This window comes from Anguilla rostrata, chromosome 12, assembly GCF_018555375.3.
Source record: "Anguilla rostrata isolate EN2019 chromosome 12, ASM1855537v3, whole genome shotgun sequence".
Lineage (NCBI taxonomy): Eukaryota > Metazoa > Chordata > Actinopteri > Anguilliformes > Anguillidae > Anguilla > Anguilla rostrata.
The window spans coordinates 37,903,641-37,925,224 of NC_057944.1; the positions used below are offsets into that span (position 1 = coordinate 37,903,641).

General features: G+C 54.3%; 1 protein-coding gene across 2 annotated transcripts in view; it reads left to right on the forward strand.

The window, feature by feature from the left end:
• Nucleotides 1–20,201, forward strand: part of bcl9l (bcl9 like) — a 27,261-nt gene extending 7,060 nt beyond the window's left edge. Inside the window, exons 2-9 of one of the 2 annotated variants that reach the window (XM_064302908.1) lie at nt 6,204–6,281; nt 8,702–9,109; nt 10,855–10,977; nt 12,740–12,914; nt 14,405–14,489; nt 15,020–17,435; nt 17,854–18,108; nt 18,400–20,201. In XM_064302908.1, coding sequence (XP_064158978.1) covers nt 8,806–9,109; nt 10,855–10,977; nt 12,740–12,914; nt 14,405–14,489; nt 15,020–17,435; nt 17,854–18,108; nt 18,400–19,601 — 4,560 coding nt within the window. In that variant the 5' untranslated portion in view covers nt 6,204–6,281; nt 8,702–8,805 and the 3' untranslated portion in view covers nt 19,602–20,201. The remainder of the gene's footprint in view (nt 1–6,203; nt 6,282–8,701; nt 9,110–10,854; nt 10,978–12,739; nt 12,915–14,404; nt 14,490–15,019; nt 17,436–17,853; nt 18,109–18,399) is intronic. The other variant, XM_064302909.1, reaches the window with a different exon arrangement.
• Nucleotides 20,202–21,584: the final 1,383 nt, after the last annotated feature.

Consider the following 21,584-nt stretch of genomic DNA (forward strand, 5'->3'; position numbering starts at 1 on the left):
ATTGCTTCAGTGCTGGCCTGAGTGTGTTGTGGATGGTGTAACTAACTTATCATTCCCTGTTAATTTCACAGTAGGACCCCAGGTAAGACATTACACACACACACACACACACACACACACACACAAATATGGTGTTGCGTACATATGAGCAAATGCACACATCTAAAGCACACTTTCACAACACACTTATAGTGAGCTTCATAATGTTTGGGACAAAGGCTTTGGCTGTATACTCCACAATTTTAGATTTGTAAACAAACAGTTCAGATGTGGTTAAAGTGGATATTTTTAGCTTTTATTTAAAGGTGTTTTTATACACTTTGGGAGAGAGAAGGGGGTCAGAGGGTGAAAAAGAGAGAAAGGAGAGAAGGGTGGAGAGAGAGGGGCAAAGACAGAGGGAAAGGAGGGAGGGGCAGAGATTGAAAGATGGAGAGAGAGAAGAAAATAACATAATGGAAGTGATAGTAAATTGAGTACGGTCCAGAGGACAGAAGTCAAGGGAAGGGGATGAAGACTTCGGTGAAGAGCGCAGTTTAAATACTCGTGCTGGTCCTAGTCTGAGAGGCCCTGTCAAAGCAATTTATGACTGGTATCATTTCATCAGTGATTTATCTCTCTCTCTCTCTCTCTCTTGTCTCTCCCCCAGTCTGCTGTATTGGTGTGACATCACATAGTTGCAATCTGTATGGTAAACATGAACCCTGACACAAAAGGCCCCTTTCTCCTGGGTTAGTGAGTCAGACAGCCAGCCCTAGCTTTCTGTTTCTGCTGACTGGGCGTGCTCAGTGCTGCTGGGACAGGGAGTGTTCAGTGCTGCTGGGACAGGGCGTGTTCAGTGCTGGGCTGGGACAGGGAGTGTTTGGTGCTACTGGGACAGGGCGTGCTCAGTGCTGCTGGGACAGGGAGTGTTCAGTGCTGCTGGGACAGGGCGTGTTCAGTGCTGGGCTGGGACAGGGAGTGTTTGGTGCTACTGGGACAGGGCGTGCTCAGTGCTGCTGGGGCAGGGCGTGTTCAGTGCTGGGCAGGGATAGGGTGTGTTCAGTGCTGGGCTGGGACAGGGGTGCTCAGTGCTGGGCTGGTACAGGGCGTACTCAGTGCTGGGCTGGTACAGGGCGTGCTCAGTGCTGGGCTGGGACAGGGCGTGTTCAGTGCTGGGCTGGTATAGGGCGTTCTCAGTGCTGGGCTGGGACAGGGGTGCTCAGTGCTGGGCTGGGTCAGGGTGTTCAGTGCTGGGCAGGGACAGGGGTACTCAGTGCTGGGCTGGGATAGGGCATGTTCAGTGCTGGGCAGGGACAGGGGTACTCAGTGCTGGGTTGGGATAGGGCATGTTCAGTGCTGGGCTGGTACAGGGCGTACTCAGTGCTGGGCTGGGACAGGGCATGTTCAGTGCTGGGCTACAGATCGTTACTGCTAGGAACGGAACATGTCAATCTGGCAGGGGATAAGGTACTGTTCAGTGCTGCTGGTACATGGCTGACTCAGGCCCTTTCTCGCTGGGCTGGAGCAGGCAGTCCAGCTGCTGGCGTGGATGGTGCTCAGTGCTGCTGGACAGGGGTGCTCAGTGCTGTTGGGACAGGGCTGTTCAGTGCTGGGCTGGTACAGGGCGTACTCAGTGCTGGGCTGGGACAGGGCATGTTCAGTGCTGGGCAGGGATAAGGTGTGTTCAGTGCTGGGCTGGGACAGGGGCATGCTCAGTGCTGGGCTGGTACAGGGCGTGCTCAGTGCTGGGCTGGGACAGGGCATGTTCAGTGCTGGGCAGGGATAGGATGTGCTCAGTGCTGGGCTGGTACAGGGCGTACTCAGTGCTGGGTTGGGAAGGGCATGTTCAGTGCTGGGCTGGGACAGGGTACTCATGCTGGCTGGGCAGGCGTACCAGTGCTGGGCTGTATAGGGCGTACCAGCTGCTGGGACAGGAGTGCTCAGTGCTGGGCTGGTACAGCGTGTCAGTGTACGATACTTATGCTGGCTGGAGGGTGTCTGCTGGCTGGTCAGGGCGTACTAGGCTGCTGACAGGAGTGCTCAGTGCTGGGCTGGTACAGGGCGTACTCAGTGCTGCTGGGACAGGCTATGCTCTTTATTTCCCACTCTAAGCCCTGAAACGTTGGGCGTTTCACATTGGGGTACAGACAGAGGCAGCTGAAGCCCCTTAGTGCCTCACTCTCACACCTTGTTTACCTTTGAGGAACCCGTGGGAGGAGAGAGGTCAAAGGTCACTGTGTCAGGCGATACTCTGTCAGAGATCAGGTACTCTCCCCTGGGAAGACCTTTGATCTGGATTCGCCTGAGAAGGAAATGGAGAAATGACGTGGTGTGTGTGTGTGTGTCTGTCTGTCTGTCTGTCTGTCTGTCTGTCTGTCTGTCTGTCTGTGTGTGGTGTGAATGTGAGAGTTTGTTTGTGGTGTGAATGTAAAAGTGAGAGTTTGTGTGTGTGTGTATCTGCGCGTGTGTCTGTCTGTGTGTGTGTTCGTATGTGTGTGTGTCTGTGTGTGAGTGTGAGTGGTTACCTTCATGCAGTTCCAGGAAACATTTGGATAAGTTCTCGATTTGATGAATCACTGAACCCAAACATAATTTTACTGGACGTACGGCGTCTTTCTGAGTAATTGACATTTTTCTGTCTTCTGACTCAAGACTAGACACAACACAATCCCTCCCAGTCCTCCTCTTCCCTCTAAGAAAGCTGAGCAAACAATAACAGTCTCTCCTCCGGGGGGGGGTGGAGTGGAGTGGAGGCGGGGGCTTGTTGTCTTCTCCGTGTTTACTGCAAACAAGAAAGGTGGAGTGACGTGGTGCGCGCTCTTCGAACGGTGCCTTCCATGCCACAGTCTGTTGGCTGCTTGAACTCGATTGATTTCAGGCTTTTTCCCCCCCCATGCTGCCTAACTTAACATTCCGGATGATTCCAGAAGTGTAGATCCTTTAGAAGAACGGGAATGGTGTTTCCTTTTTTTTTCTTCTTTTTTTTTTCTTTTTTCTTTCGCTTTCCCGTTCAGTCGGTTGTGTGGATATCGAACACGCCCACAGGTTCAGCCGTAAAAAAGCTGAAGCTGGAGTAGCAGCGAGCTGTGGGCAGATCAGGCTCCGCCCTCAGGCTGCTCACTGGAGCGGGAGGATGGGAGAGATAGTGGCCCCATAAACCACCTCTGCGTCTCTTCAGGCTCACACACACTGTGTAAGGTTGGGCGGCAGTGTAGCACAGTGGGTAAGGAACTGGGCTTGTAACCGAAAGGTCACAGGTTCGATTCCCGGGTAGGACACTGCCGTCGTACCCTTGAGCAAAGGTACTTAACCGAAATTGCTTCAGTATGTATCCAGCTGTATGTAAATGCTATGTATAAAAAAAAAAAAGTTGTGTAAGTCGCTCTGGATAAGAGCGTCTGCTAAATGCCTGTAATGTAATGTTGGGCCGTGGACCGGGAGAGGAAAAACTGGTCCTAGATCAGCCACTCCTCCTCCGAGCTGCTTTACAGACACGGGCCTGTGTCTGATCCAGGATCAGTTTTGGCTTCTGGATCGCCGTGGATAAGTTTAGGATAAGGGTGGGGGTTGGAGACCGTCAGTCAGGGGTACTCAGTCTTATTCAGGAAGGGCCTGTGGGGGGGGGGGTAGGCCTCTGTTTCAATCAAGCAGTAACACTCCTGATTCTGCTAATCCACCATTAGAGTCTTTGCTAAGGACCTTGATTAGTAGACTCAGGTGTGTTACTGCTTGGTTAAAACGAAAGCCTGCACCCCCACCAGCCCTTTCTGGATAAGACTGGCCCCCCCTGCCCTACATGAGCAGTCCTGCTCTGATGCTTTATGAATCAGGGGCCAGGTCAGCCAGCCTGCTTTGTGTGTCGAACACATCGTTGTGCCATGTGCATACACACACACATGGAAACACACACACACACACACAATCACGCGCACACACACACACACACAGGCGCACACACACACACACACACACACACACACACATGGAAACACACACACACACACACACACATCCGGCACCAAAAGCCACACTGCCAAAAAACACAATCAGTGTGACCCACTAGGGCCCACACAGACACTACTCCCTTCTCTCCAACCTGTAATCCTCTCTCTCTTCTGTGTGTACCCACTACCCCCGTCCCTCCTCTCTCTCCTCCCTCCTCTCTCTCTCTCTCTCTCTCTCTCTCTTTCTCACTCTCTCTGTCCTTCACTCGCTCTCTCGCTCACACATTACCTCATTCTCTCATTTCTTTACCTCCTCTCTCTCTCCCTTTCTCTCTCATTCCCTCTCCCCCTCTTCCTCATTTACTCTCTTCTCCTCGTCTCTCTCTTTTCCCTCTGTCCCTCTCTCTCATTGTCTGACTCTCTCTCTGTCTCCCTTATCTCTCCTTTCTGATATTCCCCCTCTCTCACTCTCTCTTTCTCTCTCCCTCTCTCTCTCTCGCCCCTGTGCTGCCCCTCTCCTGGTGTTCCTCCTGTCACAGGAAACTCAGGCTCCTTCCGCCACCGCCATCGCCGCCGTCACCTCGCTCGCCCGTCTGTGCACTCGCTCACTTGCACAGCTTGTGCATGCCAAGGCGTGCGCTGCCCCGGAAACGCCCCGCCCGCCGTGCCCCCCCCCCCCCACACCGCGAAGGCGCTACGCTTCTGAGCCGCGTGCGGTTGATAAGCTATCTGCAGGGATGTTTCCGTTAGCCGATAGCGGGAGCGCTCCCGCCTCCAGCTCAGCGGCGTTCGCACCCCGCTTTCCCGCCACCGCGGGCGGTGGAAGGCGAGCCGCGCGGACGGCTCGCGTGACAGCGGCGGCGGCGGGAGCGTCTCTGCGGTTACGCACCTGTCGAAGCGGCGGCCCGGTGGAAAGTTGTGTGGGACGCGGCTGAAAGGTCGTCTCTGCGTTTCGTTTCTTTTGACGCCGCTGGAAACTGCGATGCGCCGAAAAACGACAAATCAAGTCTTCCCTCTGTGACCCTCTGTGACCCCTCTTCCTCTCTTTATACCCTCTGAGCTTCTGAGCTTCTGTGACCCTCTGAGCTTCTGTGACTCTCTCCCTCTCTTTATACCCTTGAGCTTACGTGGGTAGTGATGTAATCGCCGCTGGGTTACGCGGGTAGTGATGTAACCACCGCTGGGTTACGTGGGTAGTGGTGTAACCGCCGCTGGGTTACGCGGGTAGTGATGTAATCGCCGCTGGGTTATGTGGGTAGTGATGTAACCACCGCTGGGTTACTGTGGTAGTGATGTAACGCCGCTGGGTTATGCGGGTAGTGATGTAATCGCCGCTGGGTTATGGGGTATGTGTACGCCGCTGGTTAGTGGTAGTGATGTAATCGCCGCTGGGTTATGCGGGTAGTGATGTAATCGCCGCTGGGTTATGTGGGTAGTGATGTAACCGCCGCTGGGTTATGTGGGTAGTGATGTAACCGCCGCTGGGTTATGCGGGTAGTGATGTAATCGCCGCTGGGTTATGCGGGTAGTGATGTAATCGCCGCTGGGTTATGTGGGTAGTGATGTAACCACCGCTGGGTTATGTGGGTAGTGATGTAATCGCCGCTGGGTTATGTGGGTAGTGATGTAATCCGCTCACACAAGGAGGGTGTGGCATGATGTAACGGCTGGTATCGTGTATTAATCGCGCTGGTTAGTGGACGTAGGATGTCACCGCACTGGTAGGTAGAGTAAACGGCTGGTTTGGTAGTGAGTAATCGCCGCTGGAGCGATGGTGCCGCGTTATGTTAGATGTAACCCCCGTGGTTATGGTAGGATGTAACCCCGCTGGGTGGGTAGTTAAACGCCGCTGGGTTATGGTTGTGAGTCTGTGGGCCAGTACCGATGGTTTACATTCCCTAACAGCTTACTGTTAAACTTAATCGCGTTAAGGACAATTCACTGACAACAAGAAAGTACAATGCCCAAGCATGCCATTCTAACGCCTTATAAAGAGCTCCTTGTGGGTACCTGCTCGGTATGAGTCTTGGCGTAGATGTCACATTGCCAATCAGCTATCTGTAACTTAATGGTGATGTCTTGATCAGCTCTAATCATGAAAGCCTTTGTGGTATGAGAATTTGGTGAAATGTATTATGGTATTGTATTATAACATTGGATGTGAGCTGCACTACATAAAAATAATTATAATGATATTGATTTATTGATTGATTGATTGATTGATTGACTATACCTAACTGTGTGATTCTCTCTCTCTCTCTCTCTCTCTCTCTCTCACAGCACACTGCAGGGTCAGTGAAAGAATGGTCCCCTGTGTCGTCCACCCCTGGGCCAGTGTGAGCCGAGCGTCTGAGTGAGGTGTGTGGCACAGTCACCTGTGTTGTAGTCCTAACCCCAGGCACTCTTTCTGGAGCAGGTATCTCAAGGTTTAACTCCAGTCCTGGAGGGGGCACTGTGTCTGCAGGTTTAACTCTAGTCCTCGGGGGCCGCAGGTCTACAGGTTTAACTCCTGTCCTGGAGGGGGCACTGTGTCTGCAGGTTTAACTCTAGTCCTCGGGGGCCGCAGGTCTACAGGTTTAACTCCAGTCCTGGAGGGGGCACTGTGTCTGCAGGTTTAACTCTAGTCCTCGGGGGCCGCAGGTCTACATGTTTAACTCCAGTCCTGGAGGGGGCACTGTGTCTGCAGGTTTAACTCTAGTCCTCGGGGGCCGCAGGTCTACAGGTTTAACTCCTGTCCTGGAGGGGGCGCTGTGTCTGCAGGTTTAACTCCAGTCTCGGGGCCGCAGGTTACATGTTTAACTCCAGTCCTGGAGGGGGCGCTGTGTCTGCAGGTTTAACTCCAGTCCTTGGGGGCCGCAGGTCTACATGTTTAACTCCAGTCCTGGAGGGGGCACTGTGTCTGCAGGTTTAACTCCAGTCCTTGAGGGCCGCAGTGTCTGCAGGTTTAACTCCAGTCCTGGAGGGGGCACTGTGTCTGCAGGTTTAACTCCAGTCCTTGAGGGCCGCAGTGTCTGCAGGTTTAACTCCAGTCCTGGAGGGGGCGCTGTGTCTGCAGGTTTTGCTTGCTTGTTTCTTTTGAATCAGAAGACATTTTGTGCCTTGGAGACACGGCTTGCGGAGCCTTTAGCCAATCCGTCCTCAGCAGTCAGACTTCATGCTGAGAAACACCGAGGGCTGTGGTTTGAGATCACTGCTCCAGAGAACTGGGACAGGGAATTTACAGTTCGTGAGATCGGTTTCCTGCAATCTGATTGGCTGTCCCAAGTTTTGAATGGCATGATTGGGCAGGCATGTCTGATGTATAACTGTTTGCACCGCTGAATTCTTACTGAGGCGCAACACAGGGCAGTGCCCCGCTCAGGAATCAAACCTGCAACTTCTAAATTACAGGCCTGGTGCTCTTCCTCCACTAAAGCCTTGAGTGTCGCTGACCAGCTGCCTTCCAGCAGAGCTCGCAGGGGCGTGCGGCTGGCTGCTGTTGAAGTAGGAAGGTGTTGGACACAGGTCAAACCAGGTGACCCCAGCAGGCTGGAGGTTTGGGGTGTAGCAGGCTGGAGGTTTGGGGTGTAGCAGGCTGGAGATTTGGGGTGTAGCAGGCTGGAGATTTGGGATGTAGCAGGCTGGAGATTTGGGGTGTAGCAGGCTGGAGATTTGGAGTGTAGCAGGCTAGAGATTTGGGGTGTAGCAGGCTGGAGATTTGGAGTGTAGCAGGCTGGAGATTTGGAGTGTAGCAGGCTAGAGATTTGGGGTGTAGCAGGCTGGAGATTTGGGGTGTAGCAGGCTGGAGATTTGGGGTGTAGCAGGCTAGAGATTTGGGGTGTAGGCCACAGGTGTTGAACGAGAGTCTGAACAGGTGACTCTTGAGTGTTTGGTTTAGTGGCCGAAATGGTTGGCGTGGTAACGCTAAACGCCACGCAGAGAGTCTTCCCCAGCAGTCCGAGGTAGTCTCCTGCACCCCTCTCTGCTGTCTGCACCCCTCTCTGCAGTTTACACCCCTCTCTGCTCTCTGCTGTCTGCTCACACTCGTTCTCCAGCGCTGCTGAAAGCTTTGTTATTTTAACCATGTTGTCTTTTCCTGAATATTTATGAAACGCTAATGGAGGATGTCTGCTGTGGGACTGGTTGTTGTGCAGCTGTTTTGTATTTGTATAAATGCCTTCTATCCCGTTATACTTGCTTCTTGGACGGAGTGGCAAAGTCTGTTCCCGAGCGTTGTGCACTTTTCCCGTTTGCTCTCCAAAGAACCCCGTCTGTCTTAATCGGTCTAATTATTTAATCATGCACTGTCATGCCCTTTCAATTACACCCAAGTGCAGTTCACAAACAGTTTATACAGGCAAAATTATGTTATTAGTAAACAATATCTTACTGATGAATATGAATACAGTACCTGAGTGACTGTAAAAAATCGCATTAATTCAGCAGACTGGATATTTATGTTACTGGTGACGATTACTGGAGAGTGGGCGTGGCTTGTGAACACACAGCATGTGCAGTGAGAGTGATTGGCAGGTTTGAGCCTGATAGAATGGGCAGTTGATGTCTGTGTGTATGTGTGTGTACTGTGTATATGTGCAGGTGTGTGTGTGTATGAGTGTGAGTTTGTGTATGACTGTGTTTGTTGGCAAATCTATTTGTGTGTTGGGAGGTTGCATCAAATGTTGGATATTGGTATTTCCCAATCAAACAATTTGTCTTTGCATTTATAGTAAACGTTTGGCTGACTGCTCTCTTACTGTGTATTTGTGTGTGTGTCTGTGTGCATCTCTCTCGCTCAGCTCTGCCTCTAAGAAGCTCCGCCCCTCACAGCGGGACACTGCGGATTTCGGACATCCGCACCCCTGCGCCCCGCCCACCATCTCCCTCAGTCTCAGCCAATCAAATGCACCCTGACAGTAAACTGACCAATCATGGCAAGCAAGTGAACAGTGGCACCCAATCCCAGATCCCCAATGTGAGCCAGCAGCAGCAGCATCAGGGGCCTGCCGGCAGCCTGGGGTCAAAGGGCGTGGGGGCGGGGAACCATGGAGCCAAGCCCAATCAGATCGCTCCGGGGAACTCTGGGCTGAAGAGTGGCAGCGTGGGGGGCGGGCTCAAGGGGAAGGCCAAGAGGGAGAGGAGCGTTTCGGCCGACGCCCCCGACCAGAGGGATGCCCTCAACCCCGCCCTCGAACCCGATGCCAAAGGTGGGCTTATACACTGCACATACACACACACACACACTCGCATACACACAGACACGCACACACACACACTCCTACGCACGCAGTCACTCACACACACACACACACACTCGTGCACACACACACAAACACACACACTCACTCACGCACAAACACACACACACACACACTCACACATACACAACACACACACACACACACACATAGGACAGGACTGGCTGAGCCGGATCGTGTTTACTGGGTGGGTGCTGTGCCGTGGACTCGGGGGGGTTCAGGGCCTGGCCCAGATGGGCTGGATGTGACCCAGGATGTGAGAGATGAGTCTGAGACTGTGTTGTGCTGCAGCTCTGTGAATGCTCGTGTGGGGGTGTGTGTGTGTTTGTGTGTTAGTGTGTTGGTGTGGTGCATGTGCGCACACGCTCGTGTGTGGGGGGATGTGCGAGCGCGTGTGTGTGTGTGGGGGGGTGTGCGTGTGTGTGTGTGTGTGTGGGGGGATGTGTGTGTGTGCGTGTGTGTGTGTGGGGTGTGTGCGTGTGCGTGTGTGTGTGTGTGTGTGTGGGGGGATGTGCGCGCGTGTGTGTGGAAGTGAGCGTGTAATTGCGTTACAGGAGAATGATGGACAGTAATGTTATTTTGTGCTGCTGAGTCATTCTGCTCTTCCTGGAGAACAACACCAAGATCTCCCCATGATGTGCACACAACACACACACACACACACACACACAGACACACTCACAAACACACATATACACACATGTACAAGCACATAAGCACGTGCGCGCAAAAACATCCCATTCATGTACACGTGTGCAAGCTGTGGCTGTGAACGAGAGGATGACAAAGAGAAAGAGAGACAGAGGGCAGGATCTTTGTGATGAAACTTCAGGCCTCTACCCCCCCTTCACTCTCTCTATTGCTGTTCCTCACTCTCTCTGTTGCTCTTTCTGACTCTCTATTGCTTTCTCACTCCCTCTATTGCTCTTTCTCACTCCCTCTATTGCTCTTTCGTTCTCACTCTGTCTCTCTCTCGCTCTCATTTGCTCTCTCTATCTCTCTCTCTGTTGCTCTTTCTCCCTCTCTCCCCCACTCTCTCTCTTTCCCTCTCCCCCCTTCTCTCTCTCACTCTATCTATTGCACTCTCTTTCTCACTCTGTCTCTCTCTCGCTCTCCTTTTCTCTCTCTCACTCTCTCTATTGTTCTGTCTCCCTCTCTCTCCCAGTCTCTCTCTCGCCCCCCCTCTCTCTGATCTGCTCCAGTGCAGGGAAACTAACACATAAACACATTCAAATGAAACGCGAGTCCTGCTTCGTTGTGACAGGCTGAGCCGCACCTGAGAGAGAGAGAGATAGACAGAGAAAGAGATTGAGAAACATTATTGGACATTTCCAACCACAGAAATTACTGTACTTCAAAATAAAAATAATAGACAAGCAACATAAAGAGAAAAGCTATCAAAAAACTAACCACAGGCAGAAAAGAGAGAATAGATAGAGAAAGGAGAGAGAGAGAGAGAGAGAGAGAGAGAGGGAGAGACAGAGAGAGCGAGAGGGACAGCAAGAGAGAGAGAGAGAAAATTTAGAGAAACTTTCACCTCCTTAACAACTTTCTCATCTAGTGTACTGAAGTTGTATACTCAATAGTAGGCAAGTGTGCTGATTCGGAACACGGTCTTGGTCTGTGACAGAGATGCCGGCCCCCTGTTTTGAATGGGCTTGCTTTAACGTGCGCTTCTGTCCTCCGCCCAGCAGATGGCGTGATGCGGAGCAAGCGGCGCTGTGTCCTGGAGAAGAAGCAGCCGTACAGCGGGGACGAGTGGTGCTCGGGCGCCGACACCGAGGAAGAGGAGGAGAAGCCGCCCGTCGCCCCCAACCGTGAGTCTGTGGAGGGGGGGAAACGGGGCGGGGTGCTGGCTGGCTGGGGGGGCGGGGGGCGGGGGTCACACCCAAACACGAGGGCTGTCGAACAGGAGGTCGAGTGCGCTATAGGGCGACGGGACCAGGGGGCGGAGCCAAATCCATCGAAATCCATGACTGGTTTATCAGAAGTTAGGTGGACTTGTCTCACACTATCAGGCTCATAACGCTGTAAGAGTATAACCTGGCAGGTGCGGGCGCTTCGTTCAGTAAGACGCAGTCGGTGATGATGTCGCCGTGCTCCGGCTCGTTCAGTCACAGTCAGCGATGACCTCATACCTGCCTACCATGGCAGGAAATGGGGTCGCGCTGCGTTCGCCGTGCGCCGAGCGCAGCCTCGAGTGGGGACCGAAGTGTCTGTCAGCGAAGGGCTGCGCGCCGCCGCTGGCTTCGATAGAGCATCGCTACTTATTCCCGCTCGCTTTCCCCAAGGCTCCTGAAGCGACTGAGTTTGTATGGACTTCCTGTCTGACCTACGCACGCAGGAAACGGACTGCTCCTGCTTCCATGGAGACTAAATCCTTGTGCCTCCTGGCATGCCGGCGCTCCCTATTCAAACTGAATGTGAATATAATTCTGGTCCATCCATCCATCCATCCATCCATTATCCATCCATTATCAATACCTGCTTTTTCCTGGGAGGTGCTGGAGCCTATCCCAGCATGCACTGGGCAAGAGGCAGGAATGCAGCCATGGACAGGGTGCCCGTCCATCCAGTTTAGAGTCTGCAGTTATGAGGCGAACATGCGAACTCCACCCAGCGAGGCCCAGGCCGTGACGCAGCAGGGCTGTCCACTGCACCACCGTGCCCCCCCCCCCCCCCCCGTTTGGTTCCAGAGGTTCTTACCTGTAATGGCGCTCACCTGTGACAGCTGTCAGCGGGAAAAGGAGCCATCCCGTTCTGGAGCAGGAGAACACTCCTCTTCTGGCTCGGAGGCTGCGGTTCCCATAGAGTGGGGCTGCGTGCCTCAAACTTCGGCTTCTGTACCTGTGAGAGTCTGGAATGGGAACCCGGTCTGCGGTCCGTGATTGGTCGCACCGTAACGTCCGATTGGCGTGGTTGGCTGGCAGTTTGACCGATCACAGTGGTTTCTTCATTGCCCAGCAGGCCGAATCTCTGATGTACCTGGTTTCGCGCTGGAACCTGTCACACGCTGGCCCGTGCTGTCTGAAGACCTGTCGATGGCACCAGAGATCAAAGCCTTTTTTTTTCTTCCGTTAGCTCCGCCCCCCTTTGGCCCTGACCCTCAGTCCTGTCGTTAGCTTTTTTTCCCCATCCGCAGAGCACTGACCAGCAAAACTGAACAGGAGTGACGGAGCGTTCTTGCTCGCTAAGGGCTACAGTGTGAAATGGGTGCCACCTTGTGGTGTTGTGATGAATTACACCATGACAGGTTGAAAGTACAGTTGTTGCGAACTTTGGAAAACTGCAATTTTGATCTTAAGATACTAGTCTGAACTTAGAGAAATAACATATGGCCTTTTCTTTAGATTGTTTTTTTTTTAAACAAAAAATGTAGTCCAATAATTGTATCTTATTCTCTAGTATTTGGCACTAACAGAAGCAAGTGAAGTGTTTTTTAAAATAATTGATTAGGCTGCTTATCTAGAGTTAAGGAATTTGTCAGCTGCGGTATGGAGAGTGAATTCCTGCTCTGCAATAGTTGGCGCTTCACTGCTTGCACCTCTTGATTGAATAATTGATTTCTTTGTTTTATAGGGGAACTGTCAATGGCAGGCTCAGTCCAGCCTCTCTCTGGCCCCTCCCCAATTGGCCCCGTCAGCGAATCGAGCGGTCCTGCTTTGGGGAGAGGGGCGGGGCCAGGTCTGCACTCGGAGCTTCCTCGACCTCACGAGCAGGTGGTGTACGTCTTCACTACCAGCCTCGCTAATGGGTAAGCCTGTGACATCACACACACATGACTATACACACGCACACACTCACTCGCACATACACATGCATACGCTCACACACATACAGGGGCGACATAGCTCAGGAGGTAAGACCGATTGTCTGGCAGTCGGAGGGTTGCCGGTTCAAACCCCGCCCTGGGCATGTCGAAGTGTCCTTGAGCAAGACACCTAACCCCTAACCCCTAACTGCTCTGGCGAATGAGAGGCATCAATTGTAAAGCGCTTTGGATAAACCATTACCATTTACCATATGTCTATACACACACGCATACACACGCTCATGCATGCACTCTCTCACATACGCACACACACACTCATGCATACACTCTTTCACGTAAGCGCACACACATACACGCATACATACACACACACATAAGCACACAGACACATGCAAACAACATATGTTCTGTTAGCTGCAAATTGTTGTGTTTCTCAAATCACTGTTATCTGTATAGCGTTTTTCACAGAAAACTGTCGTAAAGATGCTTTACAGAGTAGCAAGGCAAGAGACAGAGCAAAAGCTCAGCCCTGAACCCCTAAGCAGCAAGCACACGAGGTAAAAAACATGTCCCAGTGGGTAATAAAACTATAAAATGGGGAGAAATCTCGGGAGGAACCCAGCTATAGAGGGGGAGCCCATCCTCCACTGGCCAGCCTGGTGTAATGCAGCAGTAGAATGGATGCAACAGAAATGAAATGAGGGACCCGTCACAGTAAATCGGATGGGTTGAGCAGGTTACAGCTGAGCTACTAAACTAGCTGGAATAGCAGAAGTCCAGATTGTTTAGTTCAGTGTAGTGCAGTTTGGAGGGGCATTGTGATGGTTGCTCAGATTGTTGTTTCTCTTAGCTGCTAGCTGAGATTGTTGATTATGTTAGCTGCTCGCTCAAAGTGTTGTTTCTGCTAGCTGCTAACTCAGATTGTTGTTTCTGCTAGCTGCTAACTCAGATTGTTGTTTCTGTTAGCTGCTAACTCAGGTTGTTGTTTATGTTAGCTGCTAACTCAGATTGTTGTTTCTGTTAGCTGCTAACTCAGGTTGTTGTTTATGTTAGCTGCTAACTCAGACTGTTGTTTATGTTAGCTGCTAACTCAGATTGTTGTTTCTGTTAGCTGCTAACTCAGATTGTTGTTTCTGTTAGCTGCTAACTCAGATTGTTGTTTCTGTTAGCTGCTAACTCAGATTGTTGTTTCTGTTAGCTGCTAACTCAGATTGTTGTTTCTGTTAGCTGCTTACTCAGATTGTTGATTATGTTAGCTGCTAACTCAGATTGTTGTTTCTGTTAGCTGCTTACTCAGATTGTTGTTTCTGTTAGCTGCTAACTCAGATTGTTGTTTCTGTTAGCTGCTTACTCAGATTGTTGTTTCTGTTAGCTGCTAGCAGAGATTGTTGTTTCTGTTAGCTGCTAGCAGAGATTGTTGTTTCTGTTAGCTGCTAACTCAGATGCTAACTCTGTTTCTGTTCCCTTGGCAGTGCTGCAGAAGCAGTGATCCACGGTCATGCTGAATCCATTCTCCTGTTTCACCAGCAGACTGTATCCCGTACCAAACTGGACCAGGTTATTCTCTCTCTTTCTCTCACTCCGTCAATTCAACTCTTTTTTTCTTCTATCCCTTGTCTCCCTCTCTCACACACAAACGCGCACACACTCTCTCTTTCTCTCTGTCAAACACACACACACACACACACACTCACACTCGCTCTCTCTCTCTCGCTCTCTCTCTCTCTCGTAAACACTTCTAATACACCCCCTCCCTGTTTCTGTGTTCCTGTTCCTGTTATTGTTTTAGTCATCAGCAGTTTCCACTGCCTGTTGTCTTCTAATTCATCTCCAACCAAGTAAAAAACTTTCCACCCGTTTTACTGTCATAGAACTGTTGTAAGAGAGCGAAACTAATGCGCTCTCTCCCCCTCTCTTTCTTTCTCTTCCTGCCTCTCTCTCCCTCCCCCCTCTCTCTCTGTCTCTCCCTCCATCTCCCCCTCTCTCTCCCCCTCCCTCTCCCCCTCTCTCTCTCTCCCTCCCTCCCCCTCTCTCTCTCTCCCTCCCTCTCCCCCCCCTCTCTCTCTCTCCCTCCCTCCCTCTCTCAGTGCACCTCAGGAAAGCTCCCCAGCCTATCAGAGCAGCTGACCTCCAGTGGCACTCCACCATCCGGCACGCCCAAATCTCAGAGCGCCACGCCCCGTCCCGCCTCTGTGGGCGGGGCCATGGGGGGGCATCTGCACCCTCCAGGGACCCCGACCTCCACAGGGCACCCCGAGAGCGAGCCCCCTCCGGTGGCCAGGCCGGGTAATGCGCCCGGCGGGGCGGCTCCCCAGGCGGGGGGCGGGGTTTCGGGGGCCCCTGAGGGACCCGTCCTGCTGGCCCACCCCAGCGCGGGGGTCTCCCCCTCCCCCAGCCCCGTGCTCCTCCAGGGGGAGTTGGCGGCGGGGCAGAGGGGCGAGTTGGGGCCCGGTAACGGTAGCGGGAACGTGGGCCGCCTGTCCCGGGAGCAGCTGGAGCACCGGGAGCGGTCGCTGCAGACGCTGCGGGACATCGAGAGACTTCTGCTCCGCGGGGGGGTGGCGGGCGCCCCCAACGAGCTGGGCAACCCCAACCCCAACATCAACAGCCTCCACAACAACAACAACAACAACCCCAACCGGCCCCCAGAGCCCGGCGACGGTCACCCCGGCAACTGCGGCGGCAACAACGGCGTGCTGAAGAAGTACGAGGAGCCGCTGCAGTCCATGATCTCCCAAACGCAGAGCCTGGGGGGGCCCGGGATGGACGACCCCCAGCTGGGGGCGCTCCACGGCCTGCCCCACCCGCACCCGCACCTCTCCTCGCCCCCGGGGCCCCTGGACATGGGGCCCCTCCTGGGGCCGGACGGGCTGACCCCCGAACAGGTGGCCTGGCGGAAGCTGCAGGAGGAGTACTACCAGGAGAAACGGCGGCAGCAGCAGGACGTGCACCCCCACCCGCACCCGCACCCGCACCCGCACCCCCACCCGCACCCGCACTCCTACCGCATGATGACCGACATGGGGGTGTGCGTGATCCGCGGGCCCCCCCCGCCCTACCACAGCAAGCCCGGGGACCCCCAGTGGGGGCCCATGATGGGCGGGGCCGGAGGGGGCGGGAACGGCCGTCTGATGGACATGCACCAGGAGGGGCCCCGGGGCCCCAGGTTCCTGGGGCAGATGCAGAGGGGGCCCCCCAGGGGTGGCGGCGGCGGCGGCGGCGGGGGTGGTTACCCCGGAAACCAGGGCGGGGTCATGCCCATGGAGGCCATGGCACACCAGAGACCCCCCAGGCCTGGTATGGGCTGGCTGGAGGACATGCCGCCGAACATGGCGGGAGGGGGGCCCTTTCAGATGTGCTACCCGCCGGGGGGGCCCCAGCACCTGCAGGGGGACGGCGAGCGACCTTTGACCCGGGAGGAGATGTTCCGGCTGCTGGAGAAGAGGCAGCTGCAGACCCTGCACCGGCTGGAGCTGGAGAGGCTGGCCAAGCAGCAGGCCGGCCTGCTGGGCTTCCCCAATCCCCCGCGGGGCGACCCCATGGACTTCCCCAGCATGCGCGCCATGATGGGGTCCCCCGGCGCGGGGGCGGGGCCGGGCGGGCCCCCCATGAGAGACCTGGTGGACTCGCCCCTCGGCCCCAGCTTCGGCATGAGCATGAACATGAACATGGGCCCGCAGATGAGCTCCCAGCAGCAGCAGCAGATGATGCTGGCGCAGAAGCTGAGGGCGGGGCTCGGGGGCGGGCCCGGGCCTGGGGGCGGGGTCCCGCTCTCCGAAATGCTGAGCCCGGAGGAGATCTCCCAGATCCGGGCGGCTCAGAACGGGCGGGGCGGCGGGAAAGGCATGATGCACTTCCCCAATCAGGGGCCCTTCCCGGGACCGGGTCCCGGCGGGTACCTCCAGGAGGAGGGGCCGGATATGTTCGGGCCCGACCAGCAGGGCCCGCCCCACCCCCAGATGGGCGGGACGTCCCGGCTCAGCCACATGCCCCTGAGTGCCGGCCCCCGGGGGGCGGACCTGGGACCCCGGCACCCCTCCGACCTGTCCATCAACGTCAACCCCATGGGCTCCCCCGGCGTGGCCCCGCCCCACCAGCTCAAATCCCCCCTCAGCCAGGACGCCTCGCCCCTCCTGCCCTCGCCCTCCGGCCTGGCCCCCCCGAGCCTCAAATCGCCCACGGGCCCCCCCACGGGCCCGCTGCCCCCCTCCAGCGCCGCCGGGACCCTGTCTTCCTCCCTGAAGTCTCCCCAGGTGATGGGCCCCTCTTCCCTGGGACTGCGGTCCCCGTCAGCGTCCCCCGGGCGCCTGCGGTCCCCCGCCATGCCCATCGCCTCCCCCGGCTGGGCCGCCTCCCCCAAACCCGCCCTGCCCAGCCCCGCGGGACCCCCCAGCGGCAAGGGAGCCGGCAACGGAGGGGGGAGCTCCGCGGAGACAGGTCAGAGTTCCAGGGGACCCACAGTGATAACGAGGACAAGAAAAACAGTTTGTGTGTTTGCGAAAAGTGAGCTGTGAAATTTCTGGTGTCGTTTAGCACCTCTGTTGGAACCTTTTGACACCCCTGCATACCTCCCCCTCCTCTCATTATCTTTGTAACAGTTGAGAAATTATTAAATTATAGATAATAATAACTTTGTTTACGAAGCTCTTTTTTCACACAAGCCGTGCTACATGTATGTTTCAAATAAGAAAAGGAATTAAAAATAGTTGGTTGTCATGGGTTACGTTTCTACCAATTGCCAAGAATAGAAAAAAGAAAGAAATGTGTACTTTGATCTTAAGGGTGTAATTCCAAAGCTGAGACACATTTTACACTGACACTCATAACTCTCACCTGTTTTGGATCGTCACAGCTGAGAAGGTGCGTTCCCTGACGTTGACTGTATTTTCCCCCCTTGTGTTTCCATTGGTACAAATCACAGGCCAATCGCTGCCTCAGAGGAGCTCAAACTCCACCCCCATCAGCCAGCCGGCCTCCATGAATCCCAGCATGCCGTTCACCTCCTCTCCGGACGTGCCGCCCACGCAGAACCCGCTGTCTCTGATCATGTCCCAGATGTCCAAGTACGCCATGCCCAGCTCCACGCCGCTCTACCACGAAGCCATCAAGACCATCGCCACCTCGGACGACGAGATGACTCCGGATCGCCCCCTGCTGCCCGGAGTCAACATGGCTGGTACAGTGCACAAATACATTTATATTAGATGTGTGTATTAGGGTGGCAGTGGAGTGTAGGGGTTAGGGAACTGAGTTTGGGGACTCCGATTCCCCGGTAGGGCACTACATTTACTCCTAGATTTACATGATGAAAAACTTGAGAATGGCAGATGGGGTAACATTTTTCTGTGAAGTTTATTTTGAATGTTCTGTAACTAAAACCATAGTTTAACAGAATTAGACTGTCTGGCAGGGAGTGTGCTGTTTAACAGTAAACATTTTGCTCTTTCTTGTACTGTGTCGGCTCCAGGAAACATGGGGAATCATCAGTCCTCCCAGCAGATGCTCATCACATCCCAGAGTTCCATGGGTCCCCACAGTGGTTCCCAGAGCCCCATGGGAATGGTCCTCCAAGGCCCGCCTCAGCTATCCCACGATCCCTCTGGGTCGATGCTGCACTCCCCTAACCCCATGGGCATACCCGGCATGAATCCGGCTTTAATGGGGGGTGGGGGCGGCCCCCCCGACGGGATGGGGCCCTGCAGCGTGTCCCCGATGCTCCCCCAAAACCAGATGGGGGGTTTCTCCAGGATGCAGCCCCAGTCCCAGGGGTCCCTGCACTCCCCCAGTCCTGGGATGGGACAGCAGTACCCCCAGCCCCCTCCGGAGGACATGCTGCCCCACCAGCAGGGGCACATCCTGGTCAAGCGAGGCCCGCACCCCTCCGAACCCTTCCACCCCTCCCTGCCCATGGGGGACGGGCCGGACCTCAGTGATGTCATCCGGGCCACGCCCACGGGCATCCCCGAATTCGACCTGTCCCGGATCATCCCCTCCGACAAGCCCAGCAGCACCCTGCAGTACTTCCCCAAAGCCGACGGGATGTCCCAGGCCCAGATGGGCGGTGCCCCGCACCTCAAACAGCACCTCTCCTCCTCCGGCCCCGCCCCCTCGTCCGGCCCCGCCCCCTCCTCCAACCCACACCTCGCCAACCTGCAGAACATGATGGCCGAGCAGCAGCTGGGCCCGCCCCCTCACCCCTCCCACCCGGGCATGCGCATGGGCCTGGGCGTGGTGCAGGGGGGCCCCCGGGGGGGCGGGATGGGGCCCATGTGCCACCCGGGACCCCCCATGAACAGGACAGGCATGTCGCCACAGCAACAGCACCACCTCCAGCAGCAGCAGCAGCAGCAGCAGCAGCAGCAGCAGGCTATGATGGCTAACAGCCTCCTGCACCACCCCCACCCTCACCCCCACCCCCACCCGGGCATGATGCCCTCTCCCCAGCATCAGCAGAGCCTGATGATGATGCAGGCCAAGCAGCGGGGCGTGCTCATCCAGGGGGACCCCTACGCCCCCCAGGGGCCGCTCATGTCCCCTCAGGGCCCCATGATGGGGCCCCCGCACCCGCAGTCGGCCATGATGGGGCCCCAGGCCCTCAGGCATCGCGGGATGTCCCTGGACAGTCCCCTGGGCTACGGGCCGGGCGGCATGGCCAACACGCCCTTCTGAACCACAACCTGAACCGGAACCAGAACCACAACAAGAATCAGAACCTGAACCAGAATCAGAACCTGAACCTGAGCGTGCGCTCCTGTAAAACTGTAAAAACCTTCTTTTCTCATGGTTATTTTATATCCTGTTGTTACGTTGTTGTAAATGTTATTCTAAATTTTATTATTATTATTATTATTATTATTATTATTATTACAATGGTTTGAAAGATTGGGCTCATCTTGGGAGCGAAACAAAATGGAGAAACTGAAAACTTCAGCGTCGGTGACCAGCGGCGCCACAACAACAAAAGCAAATCGTGAAGCCATGTCATTTTTATATTTGTAAAATATGTACATTTCACAGATCAGCGCATTTGATCGGGGGTGTGGGCGGGGCCGGGGGGTAGTGGGAGGGGCCTTCATTTTTACCCATTTTCATTTCTTTTCTTTTTTTTTTATTTGTTTTTTTTATTTTTTATTCCTTCCTGGCTACTGGGCTGTTGTGTAAGGGAATATATAGATGCTGTAAATAAGATGCAATTTGTGATTGTTTGCAACTGTTCTGTATAACTGTGTTTTAATAGAAGCCTAAAAAAAAAAAGAGGTGGTAAAAATGTGCCATGGGGTCAGGTGTCTTCTGTTCACCCGTCGCGTCCGAAACCCGGCCAGTGGGAGGGGAGGTTCGGCAGGGACTGTACCCTTCCGTCCACTCTGTGTCTGACATGCAGAAGCTTCCGGTTGGTTGCAGGAGTGGTACTATTACAGTCTGTTGTCACAGTATTGTCCTAGTGGGCGACATAGCTCAGGAGGTAAGACCGGTTGTCTGGCAGTCGGAGGGTTGCCGGTTCAATTGTAAAGCGCTATATAAATGCAGTCCATTTACCATTTACCATTTACCAGTCCTCTGTCACACCCCCATAGAGGATTTTAACAAGATTCATCAGATTGTAATATTTTGGCTTCAGTGCTAGGGAGGTGGAACTCTATGGTTTTGAGCTCATTATCTGGCGGGGCCATAGATTCTGCAGCACAGGTAGGTCCAGCGTATGTACAGGAATTGTTTTCCGGGGGAAGCAGACTGAGTGCGCACACATCCCTGTGGTCAGATTGGAGTTGAGATTGGAGATGTGAGCTGAGAGCACTTGAGCCTTTGCAGAGCAGGTTTTTTTTGTTTTGTTGCCAGTGTTCTAGAACCCCATTCCTTTCGGTTGCTCAGATACTGAGGCGTCCCGCTAACAGGCAGACCGCTAACAGGCATAATGCTAACGAGCTAACGATGGCCGAACCGTCAGCAAACGGTCTTGAACTTGTCGACCTGTTGGCTCAGCAGGGAGGCCGTTTCCACGGTAACGCATAGCCTGCAATTGACTGTCCACATTAGACAAATCGTGACTCCCGTCTTTCTCTTGAGACCAAGATCAGCCCATCATGTTTGTTGCAATGAGATATGTCCTCAAGAGTTGGAGGAGGACCAGCCATCCAATCGGCATGTCTGACCACTTTTTTGGGGAGGAATATTGCAGTTTATAGCCGAATCCAATCGGTTACACTGTTGTATCCGGTGCAGAGCAGCGTACAGCTTACTTGTGCTGCTGCAGCCGGCTCGTGACCAGTGCCCTGCAGTTAAAAAAAACATTGTAGTCGTGGCAGTACTTCTAAACAACCTTTAACCAGCTGTGATGTAAGTAGAGCGATGGTGTGGAAATGAAACTTCCGTGGCCGTGGTGACGGTGGTATGGTGCTGTTACAGTATGTCACTGTGAGGAACAGGCTTCACGGTGTGACGGGTCGCTCGCTGGCGGGCACGAGGTCCGCGGGCATCGATGCGTCGCGGACTGCTGTTCCGTGAAAACTTCAGTTTGCTGTTTGGGGGAGCGAGGGTGCGTGCCCCCGATCTCTCCCTGCACCTTCTGTAAAACGCCTCTTCAGCAGATTACAGTTACAGGGCCCCCGCCACACAATCTTTATCCCCCATAAAAATGAGTTATTGAACAAGGCA